We start from the raw sequence: 19327 nt of genomic DNA on the forward strand, positions 1-19327 counted from the left end.
CACAACTGCTGAGGTGTGTGCTGGTGCATTGTCGTGATGGAAAAGGACGTTCTTGTGCTCCGATCGCGGGGTTTTTTCTTGTAGCTCGGTTTTCAAACGGTCCAATATCGATGAATAATATTCACCCGTAATAGTTTTACCCTTTTCCAGATAGTTGATCAGGATTATCCCTAGTGAATCCCAAAAGACAGTCGCCATAACCTTTCCGGCCGAAGGAATGGTCTTCGCCTTTTTTGGTGCAGATTCTCCCTTGGTAACTCAATGTTTAGATTGTTGTTTGGTCTCAGGAGTGTAGTCATGTATCCCTGTTTCATCCACAGTGACGAGACGACGCTTCAAGTCCTGCACATCCTTCCTGAACAGCTGCAAACCATCCTTGCAACACTTTACACGATTCCGTTTTTAGTCAAGCGTGAGCAATCGCGGAACCCATCTTGTGGATAGCTTTCTCATGTCCAAATGTTTATGCAAAATATTATGTATCCATTCATTCGAGATGCCCACAGCACTAGCAATGTCACACACCTTAATTATTCTGTCATCCATCACCATATCATGGATTTTATCAATGATTTCTGGAGTCATAACCTCCGCAGGGCGTCCAGAACGTACAGTATCACTTGTACTCATACGGCCACTCCGAAAATAGTGAAAACACTTATAAAATGTTCTAATCAAAGGTGCAGAGTCACCGTAATGTTTATCAAGGTTCCCTTTAGTCTCCCGAGGCGTTTTGCCTTTCATAAAGTAATGTTTAACCACCACATGAAATTCTTTTTCGTCAATTTTTGACAATCACTGGACTTCCTTGATTCACACGAATGCCAGAGAAATAGACCAATATTGCTGAAACTTGGTGTGCGTTCTTTCAAAAGATGCTACTAACGAGAAATGACCTCGATACGCGCCGGTGGTGCCAACTCTCGGACTTTGCACGGACTTTTCAAACGCCCCTCGTACTAAGAACTAACGGAACAGTCAGTTAACACAAGACCATTTTTTTATTTAATGTCTGTAGTTGAGAAACTTATCTGATCAGACTTCTGATCTTATTCCACTCAGTTTTCGTGAACTGTTTAATTGTTTGAACTGCCTGTTAACTCTTTCATTTCCTCGCTGCCTAATGATTTAAAACTCTTTGGTGTAATTAGCGTGAACTGAGATGTGACAAGAAGATGGAGACATTATTAAATCAGTTTATAATTGCGTAATATTGAAATGGACAAAAATATTATCTAAATTTGTACCGTCTTTTGTGGGTTTTGACATACATATTGATGTCGAACTTTCTCACGGTGGGCAATGAGCTACCACATTCGAAGAGGAGCCATAGATACGGCCAGCGATAGAGCAGGAAGGATTTCATCGCCCATGTTACCTCAAAGTTCCCGAAAAAAGCACAGAAAAAACTGTCTCGGTATCCAATCACGGCTGCGACGGTTGTACTGCACACAGTATTCTTTAACCGCAGTTTGGCAGTGGATAGACACCAGACATTAAACGTTCTAAATCTGCCCAATGTGGTCAATTCAGAGCAAGACCACTCAGCACTCAAGAAGAAGATTATCAATAACAAAGTTACTACTCGAGTCTGAAGAGCTGTCTCAGTCAAAATGCGATCTGAAAAGGAATATTGACGTTGTAACTACACAGCGATCTGAAGATACCCAGTTAAGAGACCTAGACGCGATTTGAAAACGCTTCTTGTAGGTGGCCTCGGTTCTGGCGAAATAAAGAGCAAAACAACGGATTATTTCCACACCCACGTAGGCAACTGATTTGCAAGCCGTGACACAGGACGGTCACGATCACGCATAGTGTAATAGAATTGGGACTTTAATGCTTATAAGAGAAGAGAAATGGTTTACCAACTTACGTTTTGCAATCAGGTGTACACTTGGCACGAAATATTTGTGGCAGATGACGGCCATCGTGCCGAACAGGTAGGCGGCTGCCACGGCGTGCAGCGCGGCGTACCCCTGCTGGCGCTGTGCGCGCGTCAGGCCGTCCCACGGGAAGTCGGCGACGGCCGGCGGGCTGCAGTTGGACAGCGCCGCGTCTGCAAAGGGAGGGAGTTCAGGCGGTGAGAGAGAGGGAGAGAGACCCACACTGGTGGCGGGCGAACCGAGGGCTGACAACTGCCACGTCGAGTTCTCGCCGGTCCCGAGAAACAATACAGGTAGTGCGACATCCAGCTACATTCTGTATCAGGACTTTAAAGTCGAGGGCTTTCATTCACGGTGGTCGTGTAGTGCAGGGGTTTACACACACTCCTAACACGGTGAAGGTTGGGGCTTTGAATCCCTTAACGAGGTTAACGAGGTGAATCCCTTAACGAGGTTAATCCCTTAACGAGGTTATTCAAATGTCTTTGGTCGTTATTTTTGTTTAATTAATTCGTTTGAACGTATTTTTCGTTTTTAAGCCTTTGTCGTTTTAATCAGCGTATTAAATTTTTATTTGCCCTCATTTTTTTCTTCGTGTCATTCCTGTTTTCATTTGGTATCTTTTCCCATGTGATTTTAATAGTTTTTATGTGTTAACTTCCAACTAATTTCTTCTCTTTTCTGTTTTTATAATTTTTTTTCCATTTTATAGCATTCATTATATCTATTCATCATTTTGCTTGAATTTCGTTCTTTTTTTTATAATTCCTTCTTTGTGTTACACCTTCGTATGCATTAGTTGTCCTACACTGCAACAAGAGTTTACGTTTCAAATGTTTATATGACGATTACCATCTAAAATATCTCGGTTTTCGGTTGTCGCTTCTCAGTTCTCGCTTCTTAGGTCTCACTTTCTAGTTCTCAGTTCGACTCTACTGCTACATCCAGAGCTACACTCCGTAAACGACTGTGAAGTGCACGGCAGTGGGTACGTCTCACTGTACCTGTTATTATGGCTTCTTCCCGACTCATTCACATATGGAGCGAGGGAAAAATGACTGTTTACATGCCTCTGTGCGTGCTGTAATTAATCTAATCTTACCCTCACGACCCCTGTGGGAGCGATACGTAGAGGGGTTGTAGTATATTCCCAGAGTAACCGCTTAAAGCCGGTTCTTGAAACTTTGTTAGTGGACTCTCGGGTCACGTCTTTCAATATTTTAGTGATAATCTGCTTTGGCGCAAACAAACCTGTGATCATTTGTGCTGCTCTTCTCTCTATACGTTCGACATCCATTGATGGTCCTAATTCATAAGGGTCCCACACACTCGAGCAATATTCTAGAAGCGGCCCCGCGAGTGATTTGTAAGCAATCTCCTTTGTAGAGACTGGTGGCACTTCCCCAGTATTCTACCACTCCACTAAACCGAAGTCTGCCTGACTGGGCCTGTGCGATCGTTCCACTTCACGCCCCTACAGAGTGTTACACCCAAGTATTTACGTGAGTTCACAGAGTCCAGCTGTGACTCATTAATATTGTATTCACAGGAAACTATGTTTCTTCGTTTTGTGAAGTGTACAATTTTAAATTTTTGAACATTTGAAGGAAGCTGCCAATCATTGCACCACTATGTATCTTATCAATATCTGATTAAATATTTTTACAGCTTCGTTCATGATTGTATTTCGTTGTAGATAACTGCATCACCCGCGAAAAGTATTTTTTTTTTTTTTTTTTTTTTTGGGGTCTTCTGACTGGTTTGATGCGGCCCGCCACGCATTCCTCTTCTGTACAGATCTCCTCATCTCAGAGTAGCAGGTGCGACTTACGTCCTCAATTATTTGCTGGATGTTTTCCAATCCCTATCTGCCTCCACAGTTTTTGTCCTCTACGTCTCTCTCCAGTATCCTGGAAGTCATTTCCTGATGTCTTGACAGATGTCCCATCATTCTATCCCTTCATATTTTCCGCATAATCCTTTATTCTCCGATTCTACGCAGAACCTGCTCATTCCTTACGTTATCAGTCCACCCAATTTTCAATATTGATGTGTAGCGCCGCAGCTGAAATGGTTCGATTCTCTTCTGTTCTGGTTTTCCCAAAGTTCATATTTCACTACCATACAGCGCCGTTTTCTAAACGTTCATTCTCAGAAATTTCTTCCTCAAATTAAGGCCTAAGTTTGATACTAGGAGACTTCCTTTGGCCAAGAATGCCCTTTTTTGAAAATGCCAGTCTGGTTTTGATGTCCTCCTTGCTCCGTCCGTCATTTGCTGCCTAGGTAGTAGAATTCCTTATCTTCATCTACTCTGTGGCCATCAATCCTGATGTTAAATTTCTCGCTGTTCTCAATTCCGCTATTTCTCATTACTTTCGTCCTTCTTTGATTCAGTCTCAGTCCATATTCTATACTCATTAGACTGTTCATTACGTTCAGCAGGTCATGTCAATTCTTCTTCACTTTCACTCAGGATAGCAATGTCATCAGCGAATCGTATCATTGATATCCTTTCACCTTGAATTTTAATTCCACTCCTGAATCTTTCTTTTACTTCCATCTGTAACGCTGGAATGCATATCCTCCTATTTCCATCTATTGTACTATAAATTTGTTTTCCTTATTTTTGTTACCTGAATATATGACATTTCTGTGTCTTTACATATTGTAATTGTTTTACTATTTGTATATATATATATATATATTTATGCATTCATGTCGATGTATAATTGGTTTGTTTCGTAAATATTATTTGTATTTTTACGCTGGGTCTTGCCTAGGGAAAATTGCTATCGAACGATTACATTGATAGGTCGTGTGAAGAATCAAAGTGTTTAGGATCTTCGGTAGTGTTAACTCTGCCGCGTGGAGCGCGGGCAGAGCAGAGGGGAGTCTGGCTGGGGTAGGGCAGTGGAGCAGGTGTGTTGTGTGACGTTCCCGCGAGTTGCCGCGCTTTCGGGGTTTGGCAGCATGTAATTGCGCTCGACTCGCGATGATAGTTTCTGACATGGTGTCGCGGACGGGAAGCATTAGCTGGCGCACATCAAGAGCCCGTTTCGCCTGGTGACCGTGTCGAGAAGAAGGCGCGCCAACATCCAGCTTCTGCAACTGCGACGGCCGACAATGAGTGACTGTTGCCACCTCCTCGATCGACGGCTTCAAACCTTCAATCAACCAACAAGGAAGACTGGAAGCACGTAAAGTTTTAGAACTGTATGGCAGACCTCAGCTTTTCAAACTGTTCAAATCACAAAATTACAGCAACGTAGCGTGAACCTTTGTTGCTCATTGTCCCAATTGCATTACCAAGCAGGGTCCCTTCCTTTTCCGAAATGAACCCGAGTGTCGTTGAAATTCAGACGCCAGCATTAAAGTACAATCATTCGATGTCACTGCTTTAATTTAAAAGTTCAGTTAAAGTGTTCATAGCTGGCCACAATATTTAGATTACACAAGCACAAATTAAGAGTGCGAGTTTTGTTACCGTATTTTAGCTTACCTGTGACTGCAGCTCAGCTTGGTACGTACTAAATTTTACTATTGTTAATTGTTCAGAATCATTTAATCCAAGTTCAAAGTTAAATCTCTTATTTCTAAATTGCGTAGATTCAAGTAGCTTTTGAAATGATTGTTGAAGTAGTCCAAGACTAACCGTATTTTACTGAATTTCGATGTTCTTCAGAAAGAAAGCTCACTATTAACTTCAGTCACTAAATTAACTTTCGATTTTCCGGTTTTATTAATTCTTTTGCTAAATTAAGTCAGAGTGTAGCGAAATTTATTACTTCTGACAAACTTTCAGTTTTCACACTACATGTGTCAACCTTCAGTTGCCACGCTTCTAGTGCTAATTATATGTGTAATAACCTTCATTTTTCAGTTACTATAATAATTGTCCTTAGGACTGGCGACCGTAATTTCCCCCAAACGTCAAATATCTAATTACCGCTAGTTAATTGTTAACGTAACGGCCGCACATTTACTTTCTTTATTAACTTTACCGCTTTTCCAAAATTAATTTCCACCAGTTTCATTTGCATTTTTCCTTTCATTTAGATGCAACCCTTTCCTCCCTCTTTACCGACAGATTAACTTCGGTGACGATTACTATTCCCAAATTTCCATTAGGTACACGCGGTTTAATTTTTCGCTGTCATTAAGGTCGATAAGTGAGGGGGAGGTTACACATCATCGCTTCTTCTATGTACAAATTGAACAGTAGGAGCGAAATACTATATCCCCGTCTTCCCCTTTCTTAGTCCGAGCACTTTGTTCTTGGTCGTCCACTCTTATTATTCCGTATTGACTCTTATACATATTGTATATTACCCGTTTCTCCCTATAGCTTACTCCTATTTTTCGCAGAATTTCGTATATCTTGCACCACTTTGCATTGTCAAACGCTTTTTCCAGGTCGACAAATCCTGTGAACTTGTCTTGATTTTTCTTTAGCCTTGCTTCCGTTATCAACCACAGTCTCAGAATTGCCTCCCTCGTACCTTTACCTTTCCTAGAGCCAAGCTGATTGTCATCTAACACATCCTCAATTTTCTTTTCCCTTCTTCTGTATATTTTTCTCGTAAGCAACTTGGATGTATGAGCTGTTAAACTGATTACGCGATAAATCTCGCACTTGGCAGCTCTTGCAGTCTTCGGAAATGTGTGGAAGCTATTTTTCCGACAGCCCATGAACCAAGGTGGTGGTGGTGGTGGTGGTGGTGGTTAGTGTTTAACGTCCCGTCGACAACGAGGTCATTAGAGACGGAGCGCAAGCTCGGGTTAGGGAAGGATTGGGAAGGAAATCGGCCGTGCCCGTTCAAAGGAACCATCCCGGCATTTGCCTGAAACGATTTAGGGAAATCACGGAAAACCTAAATCAGGATGGCCGGAGACGGGATTGAACCGTCGTTCTCCCGAATCCCATGAACCAAGGATCTTGCCAATGGTGGAGAGACTTGCATGCCTCAGCGATACAGTTAGCTGTACCGTAGGTGCAAACCACAACGCAGGGGTATCTGTTGAGAGGCCAGACAAACGTGTGGTTCCTGAAGAGGGGCAGCAGCCTTTTCAGTAGTTGCAAGGGCAACAGTCTGGATGATTGACTGATCTGGCCTTGTAACAAACATTAACCGAAACGGCCTTGCTGTGCTGGTACTGCGAACGGCTGAAAGCAAGGGGAAACTACAGCCGTAATTTTTCCCCGAAGGAGTGCAGCTCTACTGTACGTTTAAATGATGATGGCGTCCTCTTGGGTAAAATATTCCGGGGGTAAAATTGTCCCTTATTCTGATCTCCGGGCGGCGACTACTCAGGAGGACGTCGTTATCACGACAAACAAAACTGGCCTTCTATGGATCGGAGCGTGGAATGTCAACTCCCTTAATCGGGCAGGTAGGTTAGAAAATTTAAAGAGCGAAATGGATAAGTTGAACTTAGGTATTGTGAGAATTAGTGAAGTTCGGTGGCAGGAGGAACAAGACTTCTGGTCAGGTGAATACAGGGTTATAAACACAAAATCAAATAGGGGTAATGCAGGAGTAGGTTTAATAATGAATAAAAAATAGCAGCGCTGGTCAGCTACTACGAACAGCTTACTGAACGCACTATTGTGACCAAGATAGACACGAAGCCCGCGCCTACCGCAGTAGTACGAGTTTATATGCCAACTAGCTCCGCAGATGACGAAGAGATTGATGAAATGTATGATGAGATAAAACAAATTATTCAGATAGTGAAGGGAGACGAAAATTTAATAGTCATGGCTGGAATTAGATAATAGGAAAACGAAGGGAAGGAAGAGTAGTAGGTGAATATGGACTGGGGATAAGGAATGAAAGAGGAATCTACCTGGTAGAATTTTGCTCAGAGCATAACTTAATCATAGACAACACTTGGTTTAAGAATCACGAAAGAAGGTTGTACAAGTGGAAGAGGCCTGCAGACACAGGAAGGTTTCAGATAGATTATATAATGGTAAGACAGAGATTTAGGAACCAAGTTTTAAAAAGTAAGACATTTCCAGGGGCAGATGTGGACTCTGACCACAATCTATTGGTTATGAACTGTAGATTAAAACTGAAGAAACTGCAAAAACGTGGGAATTTAAGGAAATGGGACATGGATAAACTGAAGAACCAGAGGTTGTAGAGAGTTTCAGAGAGAGCATTAGAGAACGATTGACAAGAACAGGAAAAATAATTACAGAAGAAGACGAAGAAGAATGGGTAGCTTTCAGAGATGAAATAGTGAAGGCAGCAGAGCATCAAGTAGGTAAAAAGACGGGGGCTAGTAGAAATACTTGGGTAACAGAAGAGATATTGATTTAATTGATGAAAGGAAAAAATACAAAAATGCAGTTAATGAAGCAGGCAAAAAGGAATACAAACGTCTGAAAAATCATATCGAAAGGAAGTGCAAAATGGCTAAGCAGGGATGGCTAGAGGACAAATGCAAGGATGTAGAGGCTTATCTCACTAGGGGTAAGATAGATACTGCCTACAGGAAAATTAAAGAGACTTCTGGAGAAAAGAGAACCACTTGTGTGAATATCAAGAGCTAAGACAGAAACCCAGTTCTAATCAAAGAAGAGAAAGCAGAAAAGTGGAAGGAGTATATAGAACGTCTGTACAAGGGCACTGTACTTGAAGACAATATTATGGAAATGGAAGAGGATGTAGATGAAGCTGAAATGAAAGATACGATACTGCGTGAAGAGTTTGACAGAGCACTGAAAGACCTGACTCTAAACAAGGCCCCGGGAGTAGACAACATCCCATTAGACCTACTATAGCCTTGGGAGAGCCAGCCCTGACAAAACTCTACCATCTGGTGAGCAAGATGTACCCTCAGACATCAAGAAGAATATAATAATTCCAATCCCAAAGAAAGCAGGTGTTGACAGATGTGAAAATTACCAAACTATCAGTTTAATAAGCCACAGCTGCAAAATACTAACACGAATTATTTACAGACGAATGGAAAAACTGCTAGAAGCCGACCTCCGGGAAGATCAGTTTGGATTCTGTAGAATTACTGGAACACGTGAGGCAATACTGACCCTACGACTTATCTTAGAAGAAAGATTAAGGAAAGGCAAACCTACGTTCCTAGCATTGTAGACTTAGAGAAAGCTTTTGACAATGTTGACTGGAATACTCTCTTTCGAATTCTAAAGGTGGCAGGGGTAAAATACAGGGAGCGAAAGGCTATTTACAATTTGTACAGAAACCAGATGGCAGTTATAAGAGTTGAGGGGCACGAAAGGGAAGCAGTGGTTGGGAAGGGAGTGAGACAGGGTTGTAGCCTATCCCCGATGTTATTCAATCTGTATATTGAGCAAGCAGTAAAGGAAACAAAAGAAAAATTTGGAGTAGGAATTAAAATCGATGGAGAAGAAATAAAAACTTTAGGGTTTGCTGATGACATTGTAATTCTGTCAGAGACAACAAAGTGGCTCTGAGCACTATGCGACTTAAGTCCTAAGGTCATGAGTCGCCTAGAACTTAGAACTAATTAAACCTAACTAACTTAAGGACTTCACACACATCCATGCCCGAGGCAGGATTCGAACCTGCGACCGTAGCGGTCACGCGGTTCCAGACTGAAGCACCTAGAACCGCACGGCCACACCGGCCGGCTAGACAGCAAAGGACCTGGAAGAGCACCTGAACGGAATGGACAGTGTCTTGAAAGGAGGATATAAGATGAACATCAGCAAAAGCAAAACGAGGATAATGGAATGTAGTCGAATTAAGCCGGGTGATGGTGACGGAATTAGATTTGGAAATGAGACAAAGTAGTAGATGAATTTTGCTATTTGGGGAGCAAAGTAACTGATGATGGACGAAGTAGAGACGATATAAAATGTAAACTGCAAAGGCCAGAAAAGCGTTGCTGAAGAACAGAAGTTTGTTAACATCTAGTAAAGATTTGAGTGTCAGTAAGTCTTTTCTAAATGTAGTTGTATGGAGTGTAGCCATGTTCGGATGTGAAACATGGACAATAATTGGCTTAGACAAGAAGAGAATAGAAGCTTTCAAAATGTGGTGCTACAACAGAAGAATGCTGATGATTAGATGGGTAGATGACATAACTAATGAGGAGGTACTGAGTAGAATTGGGGAGAAGAGGAATTTGTGGCACAACTTGACTAGAAGAAGGGATCGGTTGGTAGGACAGGTTCTGAGGCATCAAGGGATCACCAATTTAGTATTGGAGGGCAGTGTGGAGGATAAAAATCGTAGAGGGAGACCAAGAGATGTATACACTAAGCAGATTCAGAAGCATGTAGGCTGCAGTACGTACTGGGAGATGAAGAAGTTTGCACAGGATACAGTAGCATGGAGTGCTGCATCAAACCAGTCTCAGGACTGAAGACCACAACTACAACAACAGATGGTATGTCATCAGACTCATACGTTCTGCACACCATATTGAATAGCCCTTTTGTTTGATTTTAGAAATTCTGATGGAATGTTATCCATCCCTTCTGCCTTATTTGATCTTAAGTCCTCCAAAGCTCTGTTAAATTCTTATATTAATACTGGATCCCCAATCTCTTCTGGCCGGCCGGTGTGGCCGTGCGGTTCTGGGCGCTTCAGTCTGGAACTGTGTGACCGGTATGGTCGCAGGTTCGAATCCTGCCTGGGGCATGGATGTGTGTGATGTCCTTAGGTTAGTTAGGTTTAAGTAGTTCTAAGTTCTAGGGGACTGATGACCTCAGATGTTAAGTCCCATAGTGCTCAGAGCCATTTTGAACCCAATCTCTTCTCAATCGACTCTTGTTTCTTCTTCTATCCGATCAGACAAATCTTCCCCCTCGTCGCGGCCTTCAATGTACTGTCTCCACCTATTCGCTCTCTTGTCTGCGTTTGACAATGGAATTCCCATTGCACTCTTAATGTTACCGTCGTTACTTTTAATTTCACTGAAGTTTGTTTTGACCTTCTTATACGCTGAGTCAGTTCTTCGGACAATCCTCTCTTTTTCGATTTCTTCCAATTTTTCATGCAGCCATTTCGTCTTAGCTTCCCTGTTGACTTCATGCCTCAATGACTTGTATTTCTGTATTCTTGAATTTCCCTGAACGTTTTTCTGCTTTCTTCTTTCAGCGATTAACTGAAGTATTTCTTTTGTTACCCATGGTCTTATTTTACTATTAATGTTGTGTGCAAGGTCATTAATATACAAAATGAGCAGCATAGGTCCCAAAACACTTTCCTGGGGCACACCCGAAGTTCGTTCTACATTTGGCGATGACTCTTCACCCAAGATAACACGCTGCGCCCTCTCTACCAAATTGCCCTTCATCCAGCAACGAATACCACTTGATTCTCCATAAGATCGTACCTTTGATAACAAGCGCAGGTCTGGCACCGAGTCAAATGATTTTCGCAAATCGAGAATACTGCGTCTGTCTGACTGTCTTGATCCATGGGTTTCAGGATGCCACGTGGGAAGAGCAAGAGTTGCGTTTCACACGATCTGTGTTTTCGAAAGTCATGCTGGTTGACATGGAGGAGAATGTTCTGTTCGAGATATCTCGGTATGATTGAGCTCAGAATACGTTCTAAGATTCTACAACAAACTGATGTCTGAGATACTAGACGGTAGTTTTTCGGATCACGTCTACTATCCTTCTCGCAGACAGGTGTGACCAATGCTTTTTTCCAGCTACTAGGCACAGATTTTTGTTCGAGGGGTCTACGGTAGATTATACAGTCAACAGAGGGGCTACCTCAGCTGCGAACGGGGTTTATAGTCTAACAGGGATGCAAGTGCTTCTAGTATGAAACACATTAGAATGTTGAATTGAAGTATATATTAAAACATACCATATATTTGCAACATCAAATATTATAAATACACAACGAAATGAACCGTTAATATGATTGTGAAACTGGAAGGGGTTAAAATAATTTGTAAACAAGTCGTGATGAACATAATGAAGTTGTCTAAGGACTAACGAAACGGCAAGCAGCAGCGATCTCTGTGGTCGGCCTGTAGCTGCGCGCAAAGCTCTGCCTGTCCAGCAGTCGAAAGCCGTCACCTCAGCCAACACCGACTCAAAGGAAGGCCTCGGCGCTTGTTGGTGACGTCACGTCAGCTAGGCACGGCCAACGCCTGGTCTGTTGCAGGCATACTCATAATGGTGGTGTCTCCCTCTCTGACACAGCAAAATGTGAAACTATTGGCGGTAGTTGACCAACACACAGTGTTCTGAGAGATTTCTGCAATCAATTAATTGTGCAATTCATTACACTTCTTAACAAATAGTGTACTCCTGAACTTAAATTTCCACCTGTTTTAAGGATTGACGTACAAAAACAACTTCATGGTCCAGCAGCAACAGAATTCGTGCTTATTTACCTTATTTGTAAATCTGAGGAAGTTACGTTTGTACTGGGTTGCTTTTACAAGAAACTGTGAACATATTGGTGCTCTTCTTTAGGTATCTTGGTTGACTATGGGGTGAGGAGCACTGAATGTTAATGAAATATCTTGCGATTGTACACGTTGGGGGAGGGGGTGGGGGACAGAAGAAGGGGCAAAAGAGAGATACTTGTTTTATCAAATAAATTTTTTTATCTTATAAAGTTTCTCCTTTCAGTTGCAAGAGGGGAACATTTATCTTTTCTAATGTGCATGTTTAAAAAAGTTTAAGCTCAGCAGTATTTTCGATGTATGAAGCTATTTTGTTTCCTGTTTAGAATTCCTTTCGTTGAAAACGACTGTAATCTAATGACTGGCAACAGTTGGACATTTACACATGTAAATTAGTTCACATTTCCAGTGACGATGTCAAACGAAAATAAATAAATAAACAAAATAAACGAGTTAATTGTAAGGGGGTTGGGGTAAGTTTCGATAACAAAATGGATCAAGTAAATATAGTTTCTTGAATGTAAAATTTCCGAAGGTTGCAATGTGGCAAAGCATCTTCTCATATTGATCTACTTTTGTTTCGACGGGATTCAGTAATACGGAACTATGATCTCCATTTGTAGCTTTACGATAGTAAGAAAATCTTTCATCTAAATAAAACGGCAGAACCCAAAACAATACCAAACAGTTTGTCCAAAAGTAATTGATTTATAGTGATAATGGCGCCCAGGCGTTTCTGCCTGCATCAGACCTGGCGTTAGCCGTGCCTAGCTGACGTGACGTCACCAACAAGCGCCGAGGCCTTCCTTTGAGTCGGTGTTGGCTCAGCAGGCTTCTGTGGTCTCGGGGAAGCGGCAGCAACTCGGTCCGAGTTCTGCGTGGAAACGTATTTTTTTAGTGTGTACGTACCTGAGAACATTTTTGTATGGGTCAGAATGAATGTATCAGCCGTCACATTTTGTAGCAGATGTCCGCTGCAATAATGAGCAAATCCAGATGAATCTATGGTAGTGTATTTCTGCATATCACTAGAAGGCTTGGAGCAATTTTAACCAGACTAAAGATCCACGCTCTGCACACGATACTGCAGGCGGTGAGGACGAACTTAGGGATCTGGTCTGCTAATTTAAGTTTCGGTCTAGAGATAAACATGAAGAAACCAAACTAATGGTTATTAATCGAGAAGGCTTAGATCAAATTCAGCTTACAGGGTGCTTAAAGGATCTGGGGGTAGTGAATGTTTTGTATATATAGGATCTCTGATCAATGACACAGGAAATAAAACGAAGATTCGTCCTCGGTCGAGTCACTATGCTTAAACTCTCTGAGATCTGGCAGACGCGGGCAATATCTGATACAACGAAGAAGTGCCCGATGGAATCGTTGGCATTCCTTGTGTTCTTGTAGGGCTGCGAGACCTGGCAGAAAAAGCCAATGACTATTGCCGGTTCTAGGCGCTTCAGTCTGGAACCGCGCGACCGCTACGGTCTCAGGTTCGAATCCTGCCTCGGGCATAGATGTGTGTGATGTCCTTAGGTTAGTTAGGTTTAAGTAGTTCTAAGTTCTAGGGGACTGACGACCCTAGATGTTGAGTCCCACAGTGCTCAGAGCCATTTTTGAACTATTGCCGAACTGGTGCCTTAGAGATGTGGTGTCCCCGGAAGTTGTTACGTGTACCATGAACAGAAAAAAGAAGAGGTGCATTCATTATAGACGAACTTAGCACCCCAGAAAGTTTATTTTCTCGTGTCAGCCAAAGATACTTCCAGATGCTTGGGCATATTTTGAGAACAGAAGGGGATAATTTAGAAAAAATAATCTTCCAAGGCAAAGACCACGAGGAAGAGTAGCAAACAGATGGTTGGATCAAGCGAAGATCACCAGCCTATCTCTTCACAACATTTTAAGACTCACGTCAGAAAAATCATTATATGAACGCCGGCCGAAGAACCCGAGACAGAAGCCAATAGGCAGTTTGTCATTTTAAGAAGAGGTGAATATCTCTGTGGATGGAGACGTCTAGGCCAAGTTTCAATTAAGAAATAATGAATTAAGAAATGAAGTCACGAAACTCAGCAGTAAGTTAACCGACTAATGATGACGACATACCACAAGGACAAAAGTACTACTAGATTTCGCTAGGATAGTCATTTGGTGCGAGGTGCACCGGTGGCTGAAGGGAATGCTTACGTGTATCGGCAACGACTGACATTAGCGTCAAATCTACAATTTACGGGGTTTCTAGGCCGACTGACGAAATGAGCTTAGTCGAGCAGAAGAACTAAACGTCTGAAAATTTTAAGAAAAGAAAAACTCTCTTTAGAATCTTCTATAGGGACCTGAACTGAAAGACATTATTTTTTATTCAATTATATTCTGGTACATTTCACAGTTTTGATGGTGAAGCTGCAATAATTGCAATGCAAACACATAATTTTGGGTAGCAAATATGCACTGACTTGGACAGAAATTTATGCGTCCTTCTTTTAACTTTGACTGCATGTAAGGGCGCAAGTTTGAGAGAGCATTCCTAAAGAAGAAGCTATCGATTCCTGGAAGTCGCCGTTTCTGCGCACTCCACTCCCCAGGCTGGCGAGCGAGGCGGTGCAACGGCGCGGCTGCTTAAGCCGCGGGGGAAACCCGGCCAGTGCCGCGGCCACCTGCTGCTTACTGCAGCTGCAGGCAGCGGGAAACCTTGCGGTGTAACAGCCGCCATCTCCTCAGTCCATCACCTCTAGAGGTGGGTCGAACTCGTTCATTCCCGTGAACTACTTCATTCATTTCACTCTTTGCCGTGAAGCGTTCAAGTGAAGTAGTTCATTCGTGAAGTACGGAAGCCTAGCGAAGTTGCCCAGTTCGCCGCTCAGCCGCTGCTACGCTCGCTTCGCCTCGCTCGTACAATAAAGCTTCGTAATACTTCACAATTTTACCAACACATGGCCGCACTATGCAGTAACGTGCACGCAACGTTTTACGCTCTTACAGCGTCTGAGTTATCTTAAATAAAGCATGGTCGAAGGGGACAAAGAGCGTTTCTGTCTGTGTCCAAGTGTCTGAACAATTTTATCTTGGACTCTACGCCCATGAACGGCACCTTGTATTTTAAAAAGTGTTTGGTTCCGTTTATATGTCCACCATCTTTTTTCTCTAATTGTCTTCATTTCTATCTTTTCTGTTTCTCTGCGGCCAAAGAGCGGCGTAGTATGCTGCTGCAGGCCTGCCTGTATACAGGTTTCAAAATGACAATAAAGAAAAAAAGGGGGACAAAGGAAAGATGAACAGAGAAGGCTGTCACATATAAAGAAGGTACTACATTTAATCTTGCTCGACATTTTCTCTTGAAGCGCCCAAAAAAGTGTTTATCTGCCAAATGAAACATTATTTGTTGTATTCATGAACTGAAAAATAGGGCTACCAACGAAATGCAGTCCAATTTTATGTTCCTTTTAAAATTTAATCCAAAATAGAATGAGTATGTTCAACACTGTCACAAAGTCTGTATACCTACGTTAAGTAATTATTCAGAAGTTTTCCTGTAGACTTTATTTTTGTTGACAATAATAACCCACTAGATTCAAAACGTAAACTGTCACCTGTAGTCATTGGTACGATTTCAGGTAAAATCCCTCTTTCAGTGTTATTAACAAACCTTTTATTTTCATGTTTGCTGTGCGTGCTCACACAGATAGCCTCTTTGTTTCTATCTTTAATATTCATTTGTCTTCAAGCGCTGCCAACGGTAGGCTACCCGTAGACGCGACATTTAACTGCACAAATAGTCACGGGTAATGATGTCAGCACTGCAGGTAGCAGCTGACGCTGCCTTCTCCTCACCCCTCACCTCCCCCACCCGTCCTAAACCTATCGTTCCCCACTAACACCGCGTGATTCGTCGACAGGCAGGACAGGGAGGAGTGAAGTGATGGGAGGAGGAGTGACGTGGGTGAGGGAGAGGGGAAGAGGGTGAGTGAACTAGAAATAAGTGTGGAGTGTGCTATCTGTGAAGAGTTTGAAGTACCAGTTCATTGAAATTGAGTGGTTAGCTCACACTTCACAGGAGTGAAGCGTTCATTTGAACGACTCATTCACGAGCTCCCCATCACTAATCACCTCGCAGCCCACTGCCCACCAATGGCTTCGCAGGGAACTGCCTCAATTTCGCGCTTGCCGGATTTTTTCTGCTTCTTTCCAGTGGAACTCAGTTCCGTCTTCTTTTTAGTTTCCTACTTGCTACTGTGCATCAGTAAATGTGTTTTGGCACCAATTTACGCGTGACAACTGTACGGCAAGTTACATACACCAACCAGCTGAGTCGCTACCAGTGAGTCCTTTTCTATCGTGGAAGAAATGGCAGATAACAATTAATAGATTTATTTTTTTCTCCCCATGCTATTTAATTGCAATGCGATAACTGGGTGCATATGAAAGTGTAAGCATTATGTTACACGTGACTGTGAATATGGAAAACATAATGTCTCTGTTCATGGTTATGGATATGGACGTCGTTGTAGTGTTGTACAGTACATACCGTGGGATAGTTTGGGACGAGAAGCGTGCCCTTATGCACGCAGGCATACAATACCCACAGAAAATGTGTAAAAATGAAACGCTGCTCTAGCAGGCCTAAACGACTTTCACGAACTCTGCCTCTGCACAGGATAAAGGCGGAAGCGGAGAAGGAATTGCAATCTCCGAACCTCTGACGGTAGGTTATGACGATGAAATTTCTGCTTCACTTGACTTGGAATGTCTTTTTCAGTGATTACGTAAGGTCTAACTATCAAAACGTCTGTAGGTCGTCGTCATCTTGCAGACATTCCCCTCTCGTTCTTTGTCTGGGCACAACAGATAGAGTAGCAAGGAATTTTCCTTTTACTAAAATGGCGTCTTTTGCTACTTCATTTGCAATTTCGTTAGAGGTGACTGTCAAGTGATAGCATATTGAAATAAAGCGATACTGGAGAATTATGTGTCCAGTAAGTGGATTAAGCACGGAAAAGATCCACCATGCTTCGATAACGAGATCCAGACAATGCTGACGAAGCAGAGGCTGTTCAGTTCAAAAGAGACAGCGTAAATGACAACACGCAGAGATTTGTAGAGATTCATACGTCTTTGGAAAAATCCGTGCGCGAAGCTTACAACTACTACCACCGTGAAACCTCAACAAAAGGTCTGGCAGAGAACCTGAGAAAATTGTGGTCTTTTGTGAAATCGCTAAGTGGGTCTAAGTCTTCGATATACTCACTTGTTGACCAGTCTGGTGTGGCAGTTGAAGACAGCAAAACGAAAGCCAAGGTTTTAAATTTCACGTTCGATAAATCGTTCGTACAGGAGAATCGTACAAATATACCGAAGGTTCCGCTGAACAGAGTCCCATACGGACGATACAGTAATAAGCATCCACGCCGTAGAGAAAATTGTGAAAGAATCGAAAAAAAAATAAGTCACCATGTCCCGATGGAATCCCAGTTCGATTTTTCAAAAAGTACTCTACGGCATTGGCCCCTTAGGTTGCATTTATCGCGAATCTCTCGGCCAGCCCGAAGTCCCAGGCGATTGGAAAAAAGTGCAGGTGACTCTTATGTATCAGAATGGCAAAAGAACGGACCGGCAAAATTACAGACCAACATCCCCAAATTCGGTTTACTGCAGAAACTTTGAACATATTCTCATTTCGAAAATATCAAATTTTCTTGAGACCGAAGCTTATTTACACATATCAGCATGGGTTCAGAAAGCAGCGCTCGTGCGAAACTCAGCTTGTCCTTTCCTCACACGATACACTGCGAACTATGGATGAAGCGCGACATGCAGATTCAGTATTTCTAGACTTCCAGAAAGCATTCGACACGGTGCTCCATTGCCCGCTGTTAACGAAGCTACGAGCATACGGGATAACCTCACAGATATGTGAGTGGCTCGAAGGCTTTTTAAGTCACAGAACCCAGTATGTTGACCTTGACGGCGAGTGTTCCTCAGAGACAATGGTATCATCAGGAGTGCCCCAGGGAACTGTGATAGGAGCGATAGCTGACTGTTTTAATATCTGGGCGTGACGTCGTTAAAAATAGAATGAGCATGTGAGGATTGTGATAGGGAAGGTGAATGCTCCACTTCGGTTGACTGGGAAAATTCTAGGGAAGTGTGGTTCTCACCTGTAAAGGAGAATGCATACAGAGGTCGGATTGAAGGAGGACATCGGAGCAGTTCAGAGGCGGGCCGCTAGGTTTGTTATTGGTAGGTTCGAACAACACGCAAGTGTTGCAGAGATGCTTAGGGAACTCAAATGGCAATCGCCGGAGGGAAGGAAATATTCTTTTCGAGGAACAGTATTCATAAAACTAAGATAACCGGTATTTGAACCCAACTGCTGTACGGTTCTACAGCCTGCAACATACGTTACGCGTAAGGACCACGAAGGTAAGATACGAGTAATCGGGGCTCATACGGTGGCATACAGATAGTAGTTTCTCCCTCGCTCTGTCTGCGAGTAGAACAGGGAAGGAAATGACTAGTAATGATGGTACAGGGTACCCTCCGCTACGTGCCGTACGGCGGACTGCGGAGTATCAACGTAAATGCAGATTCCCTTTCACTGTATCAGTGCAATCTGACTTTGCGCATTAATGTTATTCAGGTTTGTAAGCGGTATCGGAACGGTCTTAGAGTCTCTCACACAAATCGGAGAGCTTGTCTTATTACAACGGCTTCTGCGGTACACGTGGAAGCTTCGCTTACCATCGTACCTGTATGTAAGGCAACAGAGACTTTATCTTATTCAGATGTACTGGATCGATCTGTGTATTACTGCAAGGAGTTGCAAGAGTTTGGTTTAAAAACGATAAATCCTCTGAAGTTTTGTTTTGTCCGTCGGTGGCTTCGTGCAGTATATGCTTACCTCAGGGTCTGCTAGTGGTATTTGTATGGACACTGATAGTCGTTTCATAAAAAACGGTGACTGTAAAAGCTCGCTCCCTATTCGGCAGAATTCTGCGGACATGCGTGACGGGCCCTGATCGACTCCATCTTGTCGCAGAAACGAGATTCGTGGCCAG

At 42.8% G+C, this 19327-nt stretch overlaps 1 protein-coding gene across 1 annotated transcript in view; it reads right to left on the reverse strand.

Annotated features, from left to right (window-relative positions):
* The window catches only part of LOC126187814 (sodium/potassium/calcium exchanger 3-like), a 168267-nt gene that overhangs the window by 134204 nt on the left and 14736 nt on the right, over positions 1-19327 (reverse strand). The window contains exon 2 of the mRNA XM_049929101.1: positions 1877-2059. Coding sequence (XP_049785058.1) covers positions 1877-2059 — 183 coding nt within the window. The remainder of the gene's footprint in view (positions 1-1876; positions 2060-19327) is intronic.

Source organism: Schistocerca cancellata, chromosome 5 (genome assembly GCF_023864275.1).
Source record: "Schistocerca cancellata isolate TAMUIC-IGC-003103 chromosome 5, iqSchCanc2.1, whole genome shotgun sequence".
Classification (NCBI taxonomy): Eukaryota; Metazoa; Arthropoda; class Insecta; order Orthoptera; family Acrididae; genus Schistocerca; species Schistocerca cancellata.